The sequence below is a fragment of the Sciurus carolinensis genome, chromosome 6 (assembly GCF_902686445.1).
Source record: "Sciurus carolinensis chromosome 6, mSciCar1.2, whole genome shotgun sequence".
Taxonomy (NCBI): domain Eukaryota; kingdom Metazoa; phylum Chordata; class Mammalia; order Rodentia; family Sciuridae; genus Sciurus; species Sciurus carolinensis.
Window position 1 is genome coordinate 32,408,159 of NC_062218.1, and position 15,977 is coordinate 32,424,135.

The 15,977-nt window shown below is 37.0% G+C and overlaps 1 protein-coding gene across 1 annotated transcript in view; it reads left to right on the plus strand.

The window, feature by feature from the left end:
• Wdr70 (WD repeat domain 70) overlaps window positions 1-15,977 on the plus strand; it is a 329,962-nt gene that overhangs the window by 288,880 nt on the left and 25,105 nt on the right. The window contains exons 14-15 of the mRNA XM_047556126.1: window positions 13,935-14,035; window positions 15,646-15,725. Coding sequence (XP_047412082.1) covers window positions 13,935-14,035; window positions 15,646-15,725 — 181 coding nt within the window. The remainder of the gene's footprint in view (window positions 1-13,934; window positions 14,036-15,645; window positions 15,726-15,977) is intronic.

Genomic DNA, 15,977 nt, shown 5'->3' on the forward strand with positions numbered 1-15,977 from the left:
GTACCTTCGGTGAGTTTGAAGGCAGTAGTTGTCTTTATGGAGCTAACTCTAGTTGGAGAACATGTATTTTCTGAACCTGTCTTCCTGGAACTGTATCAGTTTTCTTCATCTTCATCAAGGGTAGGAAAATTGGAAAAAAAAGTGACTTTTCTATTTGTTGTTAATATTAACTTTGGCCTTCTGTTATAAGTTAGGGAGAATCTTAAACTTTTCTACACTGAGATTTGAGATTTATTTATTTACCCATTGAAGTTACTATAAGTTTTATCACTGCCCCTTATTTTCATGAGAATTGGTAGAAATATACATAATTATTGTTAAAATTATGTTAAGTCAAAGTTCATGTACTTAACCAAAAGAAATGCAAAGTCCTTAAGTAGTACCCATTTGTCTGATTATAGATATAGTGTACTATATTTACTGAGGAAAAAGTAAAGTCCATATTGTATTTAAAAACAAAAAGATTTCTTTTAAAAATCAAATATTTTCCATGAAAATACTGTTTCCTTCCTTAATTATGTGAAGTTTTAAAGAGGACTTGACATCACATTACTTTTCTTCATCTTGTAAGATTTAGTTCTTCATATATATATATATATATATAGTTCAGTGAGAACTATATCAGATTAACTTTTTGTATATTACTTGTATTTTTATTAAAATTAATACATCTAAAAAAGTTGACAAAGGTAGAAAAAATTATAAAGAAAGTAAATAGAATATCTAATTCTACTACCCACCATATTCCAAACATGACATTTAATCAATTTTGATGTTCAAGAAAATTGCCATATGTGCATAAAATGACATGTAGCATAAAATGAAAGTGTTGCACCTAAATATATTGAACATATAATTATGTACAACATAGTCTTACCACTCTTATTTCATATAAAAAGTTTTTATTCTTATAGTAGAGAAGATTGAGCCATATACCATGGTGCATGCCTGTAATCCCAGCAGTTTGGGAGGCTAAGGCAGGAGGATCTCAAGTTCAAAGCCAGCCTCTGCAATTTAGTTAGGCCCTAAGCAGCTCAGTGAGACTCCGTCTCTAGATAAAATACAAAATAGGACTGGGGATGTGACTCAGTGGTTGAGTGTCCCTGAGTTCAATCCCTGGTACAGAGAGAGAGAGAGAGAGAGAGAGAGAGAGAGATTGATATTTTAAATCCAAAGAGATTGAGGAGGAAGATACATGGATATATACAAGGCTATGAAATTATTTGACCATAAAGCTAACTATTTATCTTAATTTATAAATATAAAGAAACATCCTGACCATTCAGACCATAGTCATGCTCTTTCAATTGTACCTGTGTAGGAGAGCAGAAAAGTAATTCAAATTAATGGGTATTCCAGAAGTCCTGAGAATTGGCTTTGGAACACATCTTTGTTCTTATATTTGAGTATAGATATATCTGATCTGGGAATTCACTTCAAACAAATTACTGAAGCTATCCTGTGAAAGCTTGACCCTGAAGGGGCTGAGGAACTCATCTGTTCTTCTGCTTTGTACTGGGAATTCACTAATCATCTGTTTTACTGATATAAAGTCCCAGTTGAGGCAGAATTGCACATTTTCAATAAATGTAGAATTCAAGCAATGTCTTTGCTTAGTCAGAATCATACAATGAATAGTACACAGAGAGAACTTGAACTATCAGCAGTAGAAATGCTAACTGAAAATAAACTTGAAAGACTGTATTTGGCATTTTTCTGCCTTATAAGATATAGAAAAATCTTCTTAAAGCAAAACACAGGAGATGGAAAAAATGGGTTTTTAATTAACTAGCTTTCCATTATCTGATTTTTATTATGGAACAATCAAGCAGCAGTTGCTTTGAATTATGTATTATTTTGAAAAAAGGGATATCAGCTTATTGAAATTTTACTGTAATTCACTCTTTTTAGGAGTATTAAACAATGCAGGTCCTAGAAAGAACCTTATTGGCATGTTTGTACTTCAAAAAATGTGTCTGTTTGCCTACAGCTAGTGATAGGACAATATACTCAACTTGGGAATATAGAGCATTTGCTTATTGAGAATAGGCAAGGTATGAGAACACTGGTTGTTTCCTGGTCTTCTAAGATGTGTGGGCGTTTGACAGGAAACCTAGGTGTATGAAGGTAGAATTTTAGGGTACATCTACCAGCACAGCACTTAGGTGTTTCCTTCTCTAGCCGTCTTTTCCAGGTCAGGTGCTAGCTTCCAGCATGACCAGTAGGGCAATGTTTTGCTATCAAAAGGCATAATGGTCAGTCAGTGCAACTTCCCGTAGGAGTTTTTTTTTTGTTATTGTTGTTTTGGGTTTTTGTTTGTTTGTTTTAGTTACTGAAAAAAAGAGATGTTAGTGAAACAACCTTGTATTTTTGCTGCTTTCATAATTTGGAATAGTAGGCCACCATGAAGACACCAAACCCTTTCTTGAGTTTTCCTGAGGTAAGCATGATTTAAACAACTGGAACTCAGCTCAAGTGTTAGGTAGGAAATAAGAGTAGAATTGCTGGGTATATGGTAAGTGTATGTTTAGTTTTATAAGAAACTGCCAAACAGTTTTTCAGAGTAGCCATGCCATTTTGTATTCCCACCAGTAAAATATGCACTTTCCAGTTATTCTGCATCCTTCCCAAATACTTTTTATTGTGTTTTTTTATTTTGTTTATTCTAATACATGTGGACTAGTATCTCACCTTGGATATAGTTAGTGTTTCCTTAATGGCTAATGATATTGAGTACTTTCATGTGTACATTTTCCATTCTTATATCCTTTTGGTGAAATTACTACTCAAGTTTTTTGTCCTTTTAAAAATTGGTTTGTTTGTTTTCTTATTGCTAAAATTTGAGATTTCTTTTTATATTCCAGATAATCTGGTTCTTTGTTGGATACACGATTTGCAAATAGTTTCTCTTGGTCAGTTGCTTGTTTTTCTTTTCTTTTTTTTTTTTTTTTTTTTTCACGCCCATGAGGATGTCTATTTATTTATTTAGTTTTTATTTTACAGACTGCATTTTGAGTCATTGTACACAAAAGGGGTACAACTTTTCATTTCTATGGTTGTACACAATGTAGATTCACACCATTCATGTAATCATACATGTACATAGAGTAATAATGTCTGTCTCAGTCCACTATCTTTCCTTCCTCCACCCACTCCTGTCCCATTTTCTTCTACACCATCCAAAGTTTCTCTATTCTTCTCTTGCCCCCCTGAGCTGTCTATTTATTTTTAAAAAGAAAAAAGAAAAGGCAGAAAGAAGTAAAATAAGGGTTGGCAAGAACATGGTACAGTTCTTATGAGAATGCAAAAGAGGGTAACCACAGTAAATATAGTTTGGCAGTTACTCAACAAGTTAAATATAGAATTATCATATGATTCAGAATTCCAATCCTAGGTACAGTACATACCCAAAACAATTGAAAAAAAGGTCAAACAAAAGCCAGGTGCAGTAATGTACTCCTTTAGCCCCAGGGACTAGGGAGGCTGAGGTTGCAAGTTCAAGACCAGCCTGAGGGGCTGGGGAGATAACTCAGCTGGTAGAGTGCTTGCCTCGCAAGCACAAGGTCCTGAGTTCTATCCCCAGTACCACCCCAAAAAAAAAAAAAAAAAAAAAATGGCTGGGAATGCATCTTAGTAGAGCACCTCTGGGTTCAATGTCCAGTATTATAAACAAACAAATAAAAATAACACTGTCTGAATTGGGATTTGGTAGTAAAGAATGATATTTGCTGAATGGTGCTAGAAGCAGGCTTTGTGTGTGTGTTTGTGTTTGGGAATTGAATCCAAGGACGCACACATGCTTAGCAAGTATTCTACCCCTGAGCCACGTCCCCAGCCTTTTTTGTATCTTCTTATTTTAAGACAAGATCTCCCTAAATTGCCTGGGCTGACCTGAACTTGTGATCCTCTTGCCTTAACTTCCTGAGTAGGCTGGGATTATAGGCCTGTGCTAGCAGGAGGTACCCAATGGGGTGGGTGGGGGAGTTCTATGAAAGAAAGTAAAACAAAGATTAATAGTTGGAAGCCCAGTTTGAGTCTAGAGGGCAGGTAGTGAACACTTCAGGACCTTAGCCTTGAGGGTGGCATTGGCACTCTCACTTGATCACTTATTTCAAAGTTTTTTTTTTTTATTTTCTTAATAGTGTGTGTTGCAAAGTAAAAGTTTTTAATTTTGGTGAAATCAAATTTATCAATTTTTTCTTTTGTAGATTGTACTTTTAGTGTCAGGTCACAGAACTACTTGAGTAACCTCAGGTCACATAGATTTACATGTAGATCTATAACCCATTTTAAGCTAATTTTTCTATACTAGAGTAAGATATAAGTTAAGCCAGAGACAAGCCTAGGGTGAAGCAAGTGCCATAAAACTATCTTTAAAATTTTGGTATTTTGTTCATCATAGATGTTGTTATTATTGTTAAAATAATGGAGTCTGTTAATGTGAGACATTCATGATTACTAAAATACTAACATTTTAAATAAAAATGGGATCATTAACAATGCTGTACCAACCTATTTTGGAGTCTGAGGAAAAAGGAAAATTCAGTTGGACTGATCCTATCTTTATTTAAAATTTTGCTATTTTATACATCATAGATGCTATTATTTTTAAATTTTTAAATTTTTTTAATGGAGGACAAGAGTTAGGGAAATGATAAACTCACTTCTGCTTTAGTGATAATTGATTGACTTTTTCCCAGGTCTACCTACTGCTTTTACTTTTCAGAGTTCTTAACATTAGTACCTTGCCTCTTGTCAAGGATTTATAACCTCATTCAGAGAGAGAGATTGAGTGGGTTGTTTTCTCTGTTACCCAGAACCAGACAGAAGCTTTTTTTTTCTTTTTTTACACTAAAAACATTACAGTGGTAATGAAAAACACAAAATGCAGTAATACAGATTCCAGCACATGTGCCCAGGAGGAAGCCTGTGAGTTAGCTGCACCTTTGGAGGGATATTCACATGGTAGGAAATAAAATAATGTCATTGATCCTGGGGTGAGTCACCTCTCTTACTCTGGCAATTTTTTCCTTGACCAACTGTGCCACAGGCAAAGTTACTGACTTTTGCTTAATTAACTGCTGCCTGCTGTCAGGCATACTTTGCTCTCAGTATTTTCTAGGTCTATCTCTTTGCCTACCTGAGAACTGACTTAACTCTCCTATTTAAGAATCAGACTTACTTTTAACAGGAGATTTTACGACCTCCCTAAAGAGTTCATTTCCCTCCCCCCTCTACTTTAGCCTCACATTCTCATGTTCAGAGCCCACATCCTTGACTCTAGTCCTCATGGATTTGGAGAACAGCTGGTCAATATCCTCTGTTTCCTTGAAGATTATAAAGTTGCTGTTCAGTCTTCTCTTGTCAAGTGAACCAAACTCAATTTTTCTTTTTTTTTTTCTGTTAACATTCCTTTGTGGATCATATTTTCTCAGGACTCCTGTTATTTTTGATACTGTCCTTCAAGACATTTCTAAATTCTCCTGTGAACAAATTAGAATAAGGATCTCAGGCTGAAAGTGGTGTGTGTGTGTAGACATCATATAGGATTATAGGCATCCTATGTGCCTATAATCCCAGTGGCTTGGGAGACTGAGACAAGAGGATTGCATGTTCAAAACCAGCCTCTGCAGTTTAGCGAGGCCCTAAGCGTCTCAGTGAGACTCTGTCTCTAAATAAAATACAAAATAGGGCTGGGGATGTGGCTCAGTGGTTGAGTGTCCCTGAGTTTAGTCCCTGGTACCTCTGCCTGCCCTCACCAAAAAAAAAAAAAAAAAGGCATCATAGTCCTAATGCTTGGCATAATACAGGGCATGTAGTTGGTATTTGGTGAAAATGTTTTTATTAATTTTGCTTTACCATTTTATTCTTGTATGTTCTTATTGGGAATTATGCTAGTTGACCTATTCCCTCTTACTTTCTCTTATTTTTATTTCTTTTTCTATAGTTTTAAAAAATTAACTTGAAATTTCAAAGAATAAATATATTTACTTTTAGATTTCATGAAAGATGGGCACATTTAATTTTGTTTGCTTCTTTAAAATTTGAGATTGATGATCATTTTTCACACTTACTAAAAATAGCTGTGTTTTGAGTTCAGTGAAGGAAACCCAAATGTGCGAACCTTGCCTAAAATATTGGTAATGTAAACTCTAATAAATATAATTTGTTTTGGTTGTTATACTCTTAATGAATATATTTGGTAAAACATATTAGTGCTTTCAAGTAAAAATTATTTGTTGGTATTTGGCACTTTTTAAAAAAGTCTAATCATATCCTTCCTTAGGAGACACATAATGATTTATCACTTCATTTATTTTCTTATTTCCTTTCTCTCTTTAAAATAAACAACTTTGTAAGTTTGTCTTTTAACCAGTAGCTTAATTTGTAGTTGCAATTACTTAGATTCTCTATTCAACATTCTCTTCTCTGAAATGTTTGCTATAGGATTCCAGATTTTAATCTTATATAACAAGGTATCTTTTCTTGTATTCATCTCTTTGACATTTGGGAAGTTACAGTGTGAAGTGAAGGACCAGTCATGTGCAGCCTTTGTCTTCATGAGCAAAAGAATGAGGACCAGAAGGAGGGCTTGTCCAGTTTCATAGTTTACAAATTTCCTAGTGGCATTTAGCACCATAACAGCCTATATCAGTAACAAGCTACTTACTGGTGTCAGTATTTCCATGTAAGTGTTTTTTGCTTCGATTTCTAGGTTTTTTTTTGGACCATTTAAATAGTCAGTGTGTCTCTTTTCATTAAACAGAAACCTTTTTCTACTTCTCTGCATAAGAGTTGATGTTTTATTTGACAGGTATTTAAACTTACCTACTTTTTCTAATATAGACACATTGACCATGAATGGCAAAGCTTGATGAAGAATCAACTACTAGATAATATAGCCCTGAGGGACAAATATACTTAACTCCCTATAAAATATCAGAGAGAGATAAAAACATGTGGTGTAGAAATTTAAAGATCTCGGAAAGACACACTTTCTTTACATAATCTGTAAACATATAATACAATAATGACTAGCGCTCTGTTGTCTAATCCCAGCATCATATGTTTTGTTCACTGATGGGCAAGGAAAGAACTTTGTGTCTTGTAGGATTTTCTGACAGATTTTCCTCTCCCAACCTGAACCTGATAAATGATCTTTGATAATAAGTTTTCCAGCTGTTCTATCAGAACTCTGGCCAAACTTGCATAATTAAATATAGTGGGGGAAGAACGAGGGCTATAATTAGCACCTATCCCAGGATGGTGATTGTCCTTCCTGGAATGATAGATCATAGTCTAGGAGGAGTTGCAAGACCCCCAAAAGACTAAATAAAAGAATATGATATATAAAACATTTTGATCTGTACTACAAAAATATATAAATAATGTTTTGTATGTTATCTATACAGGAAGGTTCAGCTTTTCCTGTGTTTTTGGTTCTACATACTTGATTTTCAAAATCTGATCACTCACATAGTTCTTATGTAGCATCTAGGAATTTAATAAGCTTTATATATTTGTGCTTGGTTCATATAAATAGAGGAGTGAGGTTATTATTTGTTCCTATCTCTGACTGTTAATAAACGGAGAAAGGTAAAGAGGCCTGAAACTGTGTAGATTGGATTGGGAGAAATGGGCTTAGGTAGTCCTTCCAAGCTTTTTCACAACCTGGTCCCTGCGACAGGTAATGTGTGATATACACAGATGTGACTGATCTTTGCTGGAAGTTAATTAACTTGAGGTTCCAGTGCCCCAGGCTCTACTCATGTGTGAAGGCTCCTTGTCCTGTAACCCTTCTGTGCCTGCCAGTGTGAAGCTCTGCTGCTTCTAAGTGGGTTCCCAGTATGGGGTCTGTAGGGTATGAGACTTGAAAAAGACCACCCACCCGTATCGCGCACCCTGTGGACTCCAGCTTCAGCCTCCTGTTTGTTTCCTGTTCCCAGACTGTCATTAATAAGAGTAATTACCAGACTTTCTTCAGTCATTATTTGTGCTTTCTTTGCCTTCATAAATTCTCCAGTAACAGAATTGAAGCAAATTTAACATTTAGTGTTTTGAATTAGATGAAGAAAATTGTGTTTAATTTTCTTACCCAAGAGACCTTCCATTTTCTCTGAGAACTTTTTCTTGTGATGAAATTCTTTAGTCAAGTTTATCAGATACAGATGTGATTTATTTGCTGCCAAGGACAACTACCAGGTTCCAGATTTTTGCTGATTTTGTAGTTACCTTAATTTTAGAGCATAAACTGTGAGTAAATAGATTTTAATAAATGCATTTTCCATGGTTTTTTTGGGAATTAATTTGATAATTAGATGCCAATTTTACAAGGATAATGTGTACATCCATATCAAATATTTATGGCAGGTGCTGAGCAACATCCTTTCTTGGTTTTTCTGTACTAACCTCTACATTAAAATCTGTGGCATTTTTTCTTGTCACTATTGGGCTTTCAGCTGACTTAGCAGAGAGAGAATTATTTGGGACTGATATGATAGATTTTCAGCAAGATGACAGTTGCTACAAGTCTGATACATGGTGGTAGGACTTTCTTGGAGTTGAAGGATTGTGGAAGGGAAAAAGGTATGTGTTCCTTTACAAAAATGTCTGCCTTTACTCTCTTGCATTCAGGGATGTCTCCATGGAGATCAGGTGGGTGTTGTGAGTCTTATTTATTGGAGGTGGAGTTTTACTCATCAGATTTTCTGTGAGGAAAGAGGCCAAACTCCCTGGTCCACTCAGGCTGCAAAGCCATCTGAAGTTTGGAAAAAGCCAGGCTTTGAGAAGGAGTGGAGGGAATAAGGACAGGACAAATACCCTGGAAAATTTCCCTGGCTCAATAATTTAGTGTAGAAAATAATTTTTCTTTCTCCATAAAGTAAGTCTCAGACTTGTGGACATCTGAAGAAAGTTCTTTCTCCAGTACCTTCCTGGTTTAATCTGCTGCCTTTTTATTTGGGCCTCAGATCTCGATCTGCATTCTCAGCCTTGGGGATTGGCACATGTGGCCATTCAAATATATTGGATAGTCCTAAGGAAGTCCATAACTCTAAGGCTTCTGTTATAAAGAACTTCTTCTAGACAAGTCTACAAAAATTGTGTAACAGTCTACTTCACAGACAGGTGTCAGTGTCTTTGTTTGAAAAGTCTAAAAATGCTTGTTCTCTCAAGGAATCACTGTGTTAGCTTAACTATTCTTGTACTCTATGACAGAAACCAAACATGAAAAAACCAGATGGAGTTTGGTTTACAGTGTGGGTCAGCAGCTGGGAAGGATCAGGAAATGGTGTTTCAACATAATCATGTTTAAGGCATAAAATTATGAAGGATGTTGGACTTCTTTTAGCATGTATAGTAGAATGAGGGTCGTGTTTAGATATGTACAATACAGACATCTAAGATATTGCACAGGCACTGACTTCTTTTATAGTAACATTGTGAACTGCTGTGCTTTTGCTTTTATGGTTTTAGTGATACTATCTACTCCCTGCCCCCCAGTTCTGGGGAACAGACCCATAGCCTTATAAATGCTAAGCAGGCACTCTACCACTGAGCCTCATCTCCAGCCCCCAAGTACATTTTAATGTAAATTTGTAAAAATTTCTAAGTTAGGTGAGTTTGGAAATGATTAAAAAATCCCCAAACTTCCTTCCTCCCCATCTTTCATAAAGGACTTTGCTTGGTTAAGTATTTTAAGGGAATGAAAAATGGAATGGGAGAAGCCTTCCCATCCAACCCAGCTCCCCTGTTGGAAAAGTTGCCTCCTGCAGCTTCAGTTTCTTCATCTAACTAAAATGAGATTATTAATTTTGTAGTATTGTTGTGAGGGTTCAATTACATTAAATAAAATAAAGTTTTGGAAATCTAATATTTTCCTTCCTACTATGTTCCTAAAATATAAGTCCATTTCTTTCTTTGGTTTCCTCATCCTCCTCTCCTTATTTGCTTCCATGATTTCACTTAAAGTAAACCAAAAACCACAGAAATAAATTATTTGGAATTTTTGTGGCCATTTCACTTTTGCTAAGGGATAATTAAAAATTCCTGTTTTGGAATCTTGCCACTGCTGATTGTACACTGTGCTCCTTTGTCCCCAAGTCCCCATCCTTTCTTTTGGTCTCTTCAAGGAGGAGAGATCTCTGTGTTGAGCACACTTAGGCCTTATAACTCCTTCTGACCATCTTTCTTACAGCCTCCAACCCTGGTTATCATGTCCTAGTGGCTATTGGAGCTAAGTACGTTTTGGGTCATTTGTGGTTATTCTGTACCACCAAGTTCTAAGACTAAAGTGAGAGCAGGATTTGGTTTAAATAATAAAACTAATTTTGTATTAAAAAGGAGTTCAGTTTTGGCAGCTAAAGGAAGCTGCATATTTTGGTAAGATAAAGTAGATTATTGCCACAATAAATGCTTTATCAATTTAATTAAATAAATCAGCATATTAAAATATGTAGCTAATTTCAGAATCTGCTTCTTTGCATTGCAGTGGCCTTCTACCATTTGAATCTCATGATACTGTATAAGGGTCTTGTCTTTGATCTTATAGATCTCATGTCTTGATGTTCATTTCTGATCCTTTGACTCACGTGTACTTCCTACCCTCCCTTTGCTGCATTGCTTAATAAATCTGTAGGTCTGAATGTGTTGCCAAAGAAGCACCTCTTGAGAAACAGGATGAAGGAGTTTGGGGTGGTTGGTTGATTGAGTGATTGCACTCTAAGTATTTATACCTCATCTGTCTTCTAATGGCTCCCTAGGCTTCTCGCAGGCACGTGTCCATTGTTGTTGAGCAAAGCCCAGTATGTATGTTTGACAAGTTAGCAGCGTGGCAGCTCTGCTTGCTCCTCGGTCCTACCACTGTCTCAGGGTTTGTTTGGTTTGGCAGATGGCCAGCTCTCTGCTATAAGATGCATTTCCTTGACAGGACAAAGTGTGGAGCCGCATTAGCTGCAAAGTTTACAAAGGTTAGCTAAACACACACAATAAATATTAATAAACAAGAAAGGCCCACCCACCTTTGACTTTGAATTCTGTTTCTTCCTTCTGTGTTTTGGAATCCCTGCAATATTTGATTAATAACCAGTCTTAGGGTAATTGAGCCTTAAGTATCCTTTGCCTAAGTTAGACTGCTCACAGGCCCCTCATTGGCTGCTTTGGTGACTCATTGCCACAGTGGACAGATCTCTGGAATGTCTGTTTAGTTCAAGGGGTCTTATTTGCCTCTCCCTGCTTTGGAATGGAAAGAGGGTCAATATGTTTCTTTGGAAGAGCTTATGCTTACCAGTCATGTGTGTCTTAGAGCTCTGGAGGATGAAGGATGTGAACAGGAATAGAGGTGCAGTGTCCTTGGACTCCCTGGAAAGCAATCAGATATTGGTCTGTTGGCCTGAGCAGTTGCCTCTCTCTAACATTTACACCCTCAGCAAAGAGGGAGAGAGTAACAGTAACCTGCTGCCCCTGGAAACTGCCTATTTGGCTGGGTGTCTTGGAATTTATCAGGCCTACATTGTGGATCTTTTCCAAATCTGCACCCTGCTCACTTGAAAACATATTTGAGAACCAGTAATCTTAGATGCTTCGCCAGACCTTCCTTGGAGAACCAAGGAAATAATACTATTTCTTTAAGAATGTTCTGAGGCCATTTGTATGTGACAGATTTCTAAAGTCATTTGAAAGCCCCTTTCATTGTCTTCTGTTATTCGTGTACATCCTCTCTCTAGGACCACAATAGGATGAACTAACCTGGCTGCATTTATAGAGTATCTGAATATAATAATGAAATGGAGAAATCAAATTGTTCCTCAGGGAGCATACTGATTTGAATTTGAAAATTATCTCCCAGTATACCTAGCAAAGCATCCTATTTAGGCATGGATTTAGGGTGAACTGTAGCTTTTAATTCATTCCTTCAGCACACATTTGCTAAGCACTGGACACTACCCTAGGCACTTTGAATAAATTACTAAACAAAACTGACCAAGATCAGTGACCATAGAGCATATATTCTAGTGGGGGAGGCAAACAACAAGCAAATTAATAAGCAAATGTTATGTTAAAAGGTGATGCACAGTATGAAGAAAAAAAGAGTAAGGGAAGTTGTGTGGCGCAGTTTTAAATAGGGTGGTCTGAGTAGTGCTGACATTTAAGCAGAGTATTAAAGAGATGAGTCTTGGCTCAGATGAACTTATTCTAGATAGGGTTATGCAAGCATGACGTTAGGAAGTTATGTTTGTGACTCTCCTCATGTTTCCGTATACCTGGCTGTGACCATCAGGAAATTTCCAGTGGTCCAGGCATGGTTCTCAAATTAGTCAAAGTGGCAGAGCACCTGGAAGTCAGTTTGCACTTTGCAGATTATGAACCATTGGTATACCAAATTCCATCTTTCCAGCAGGAGCAGTTTTATTAGAAAAATTTGACTTTTATACACATACCTATCAAAGTTGGTTCTATAAACATATGTCCAAAGCAGCAACAACCAAAAACAAAAAAGGAAAAGGAAGGAAAAACCAAACTGTCAAATGAAATATAATTTATTATTTTCAAGTTTTGCTACTAAGTCACTATTGTTTATCTTAGCATCTTTAAGCACTTGCTGGCAGACATTGGGCAGTAGGCACCATAGATTCAAAGAAAACTGTAGGGAAAAAACCTCCGGAAATGTTGAAAACATTCTCCCCCACTAATGGAGAAAGCACAAACATTTTTGTTTGATATTTTCCATAGAACAACTCAGTTCTCTTCATTGGTGCAGAATAAGAACCACTGTCCTGGAGTGTTGTCAGATAGGAGTTAATAGTTGCACAGGCTCTTTTTAGCTTCCTCCTTGCCTCTTCTGGAATCTCAGAGGATTTGTAGCCATTTAATTATATGCATATTTTTTGCCAGTGTGATGAGAGAATTGCTATCAAAAGGGATCTAGAGATGCCCAGATAATCTGTCTTAATGAAATTGTGGGATGGTTAGAGACAAGGAATCAAAGGAAATTAGCCCAAGGTGGATAGGACACAAAAGTTGTATGATTTTCATTTTACCATTGGAACCATAAAATGGCAATATCTAATTTGTACCCTTTACCACTCAGTCCTTTTGCATAGCTTGGTGAGTAAGCAGTTATTAATAAATGTTGAATTAATGCTTCTACTCATTTCTTGCTGTACCAGAGTAATGCTGCAGAAACTAGTACATGGTGTTTCTGCTTGCCAGTGTTAACTTCACCTTTTTCCCCTCTAATTCTGTTCATGCTATCCCTCACACCTCTGCCCTCTCACCGCAGACAAAAATTAAAAACAGGTTGCAGTTCTCATTCAGAGGGTCTTGTGACCCTAGAACACCACTTATTTTCTTCATGAGAAATGAATTCAGAGGATCATAACTTCTGTAAACTTTTTTTATAAAGCAGCTGTTCATTTACGTTAATACCAAGTTTTGTATTCTATATCTGTTTTGGTTCTGCCATTGTCCTGCCGTTTTATCTCATAGATACAGAAAGATTATTAAATGCCTACCAATATGTATTCCTTCTGAATAAAGCTTTATGAGATTTGAATCTTTGTGAGCTAAAAACAATAACCTCCTGGTCTCAATCTGCAGTCCAGAGGGACATATTGTATGTGTAAAAGCGTGAAAGACTGAGATCTGAATCTGTGATGGTAAGCCTAACTGAGTCATGTGGAGTCAGCGGTCCCTGATGCCAGCCTCACATGGTAATGGAGCTGGGCAGCCTAACTTTGTGGTTTCAGGGCTGTCAGGAAAACAGGGGTAAGTCAGGAAGGGAACATCTTAAGTGATGGAATGGAATCTAGCCTCAAGCATACAGCTGTATGATTTAGAAGATGTCCTAATAGTTACAGGTTATCATCAGAGTGATATTTGGTTTTTCCCCATTTTTATTTGGCCTATTTATTGACTTCCATGCCTTTCCTTTTCAGAGTGTTGTGCGCTGTCTGTGGCATCCAAAGCTGAACCAGATCATGGTTGGAACTGGAAATGGATTGGCGAAAGTCTATTATGACCCCAATAAGAGTCAGAGGTATTTCATAAGTATTGCCTGTTTTAGATGGATGACAACAACTGGGGGAAGGGCTTCTTTTCACCCCTGCTTTTATTTATTTCCCCCTTTGATGGGGAGTCACCCTTTTAGAAAATGCAACTGGCACAGAGTAAAGCCTCAAACTCCTAGCATTGTGCTTTAAAGAGGATTTAGATATCACCCTTGATCCATACTGAATTCAAAGTGATAGTTTCCTGGGGATTTGCAGTTCTTCAGCTGAAATGTTGAGTGCAAGGGGGGAATAAGTCCTGCTCAGTTTGCATACCACCCTGGACAGTGGCATTAGCAGTGATGCATGTGAGGGATTAACAAAGCAGGCAACTAACCACTTACAGGAAGTGGGAATGGCTTGTCCATTTTGCTACCTCTCTTTTTGGCTTTTAGTAGTTAACCAGTTTGGATATTAGGCAAGGTTATTCTCTGCTAGCAGAAAGGTACAGCACAAATGCTTGCCCCTCAACCTTCATACCTACCCAAATGTCAAACTTAAGCATGTTAGTGTTTTTCCAAGGTCTGAAAACTTCAGGAGAGGCTGTCAATCCTTCAGGAATTCTCATTTTCCTTGGTCACAAGGGTAGACCTATGTCACCACCCTCAAAAAGATGATGTATTTCTGTCTTTTAAGGTATAGTCACTGAGTTTTCTTTAGAGTAATCTCAGTTAGCTGGAATTAAAATTCACATGTTAAATTCACCTGTTTTGGGTCTCATGTCCTTTCTGTGGAAAGGAAAGTCATCCTCTTATTAATGAATATTCATTGACCATAATTTTTCAGTATATGGAAGCAGACACCCCTACTCTTTTCTGGGCTAGAGTTGGAACCCAACCCTATAAAATGAAGTTATATGTTATGGTATTTAAGAATAAATAAGATTTTTTTCTTAACAGATTGAAAATGCTAATGTAATAAGTATAAGCGAGAGTCTATTTCACTTGAGAAGATGATAAGCCTTACTTGAGAAGAACACATTAAGAAGGGTGCTATCTTTACTTGGAATCTTTAAGAAATTTACTTAATTTTATTTGTTTCTCCTGAAAGGGATAGTTCAGCATGGCTAAGGTGAAGTAATGTGTTCTAAGCACACTTTTGGTTGATCCCACACATTCTTGGACTGAAACCCCTTGGCAATGCTGCCAAACCAGCTCTGTTCCAGACACTTGTACTTTTTATATTTGAGATGTGAACATATGCCACTTGGGGTGTAGACCACCCAGGCTGCTTTCATCTGGGATATAAAATGTTGAACCCTATGACTTTTAAAGTGAAAAGGTTGGTTAATTTTGTTAGTATTTCTTTAGCATATTAAGTTTTTAAGTTAGTTTCATAGGTTTTCTTTTTTTAAACTTTTATCCTGGTGCCCTCACACCTTTGTAGCCCTTTTGCTTGGTAGTGACCTCTGACAGACAGGCATGTCTGTTAGTTTAATAATCCCTATCGCTGAGGCCCCATCTGTCATTTCCCCTCAGAAGTCAAGCACTTGACAAGGCAGCGTGCACAGGATATGTTCCTAAAAGTATCTGATGCTTTCAACATAGACTTTCTGTTCCTAAGACCAAACAAATCAAATATTTTTTTATCTACCCCTCAGGGGAGCAAAATTATGTGTGGTTAAAACCCAGCGGAAGGCAAAACAAGCTGAGACTCTAACCCAGGACTACATCATCACCCGTAAGTTAGCATGCCTCTCAGTCATATGTCTCGCTTCCTCTCTCTTAAAAACCCTCAAAGCTCAGGTATATATCACAAAATCTCCCAGCATGCATAGAAGTACAAATCTTGTAACCCCTAACCCCTTCAGCTTGTGACTCATCACTGGGACAGGATTGTCTTGTTTAACTTTCAACACAAATGTGAAGAGCCTATTTGAGCCTACTGCATTACTGCATAGAAGCCTTTTAAAGAACAACAGTCTGTTCTATG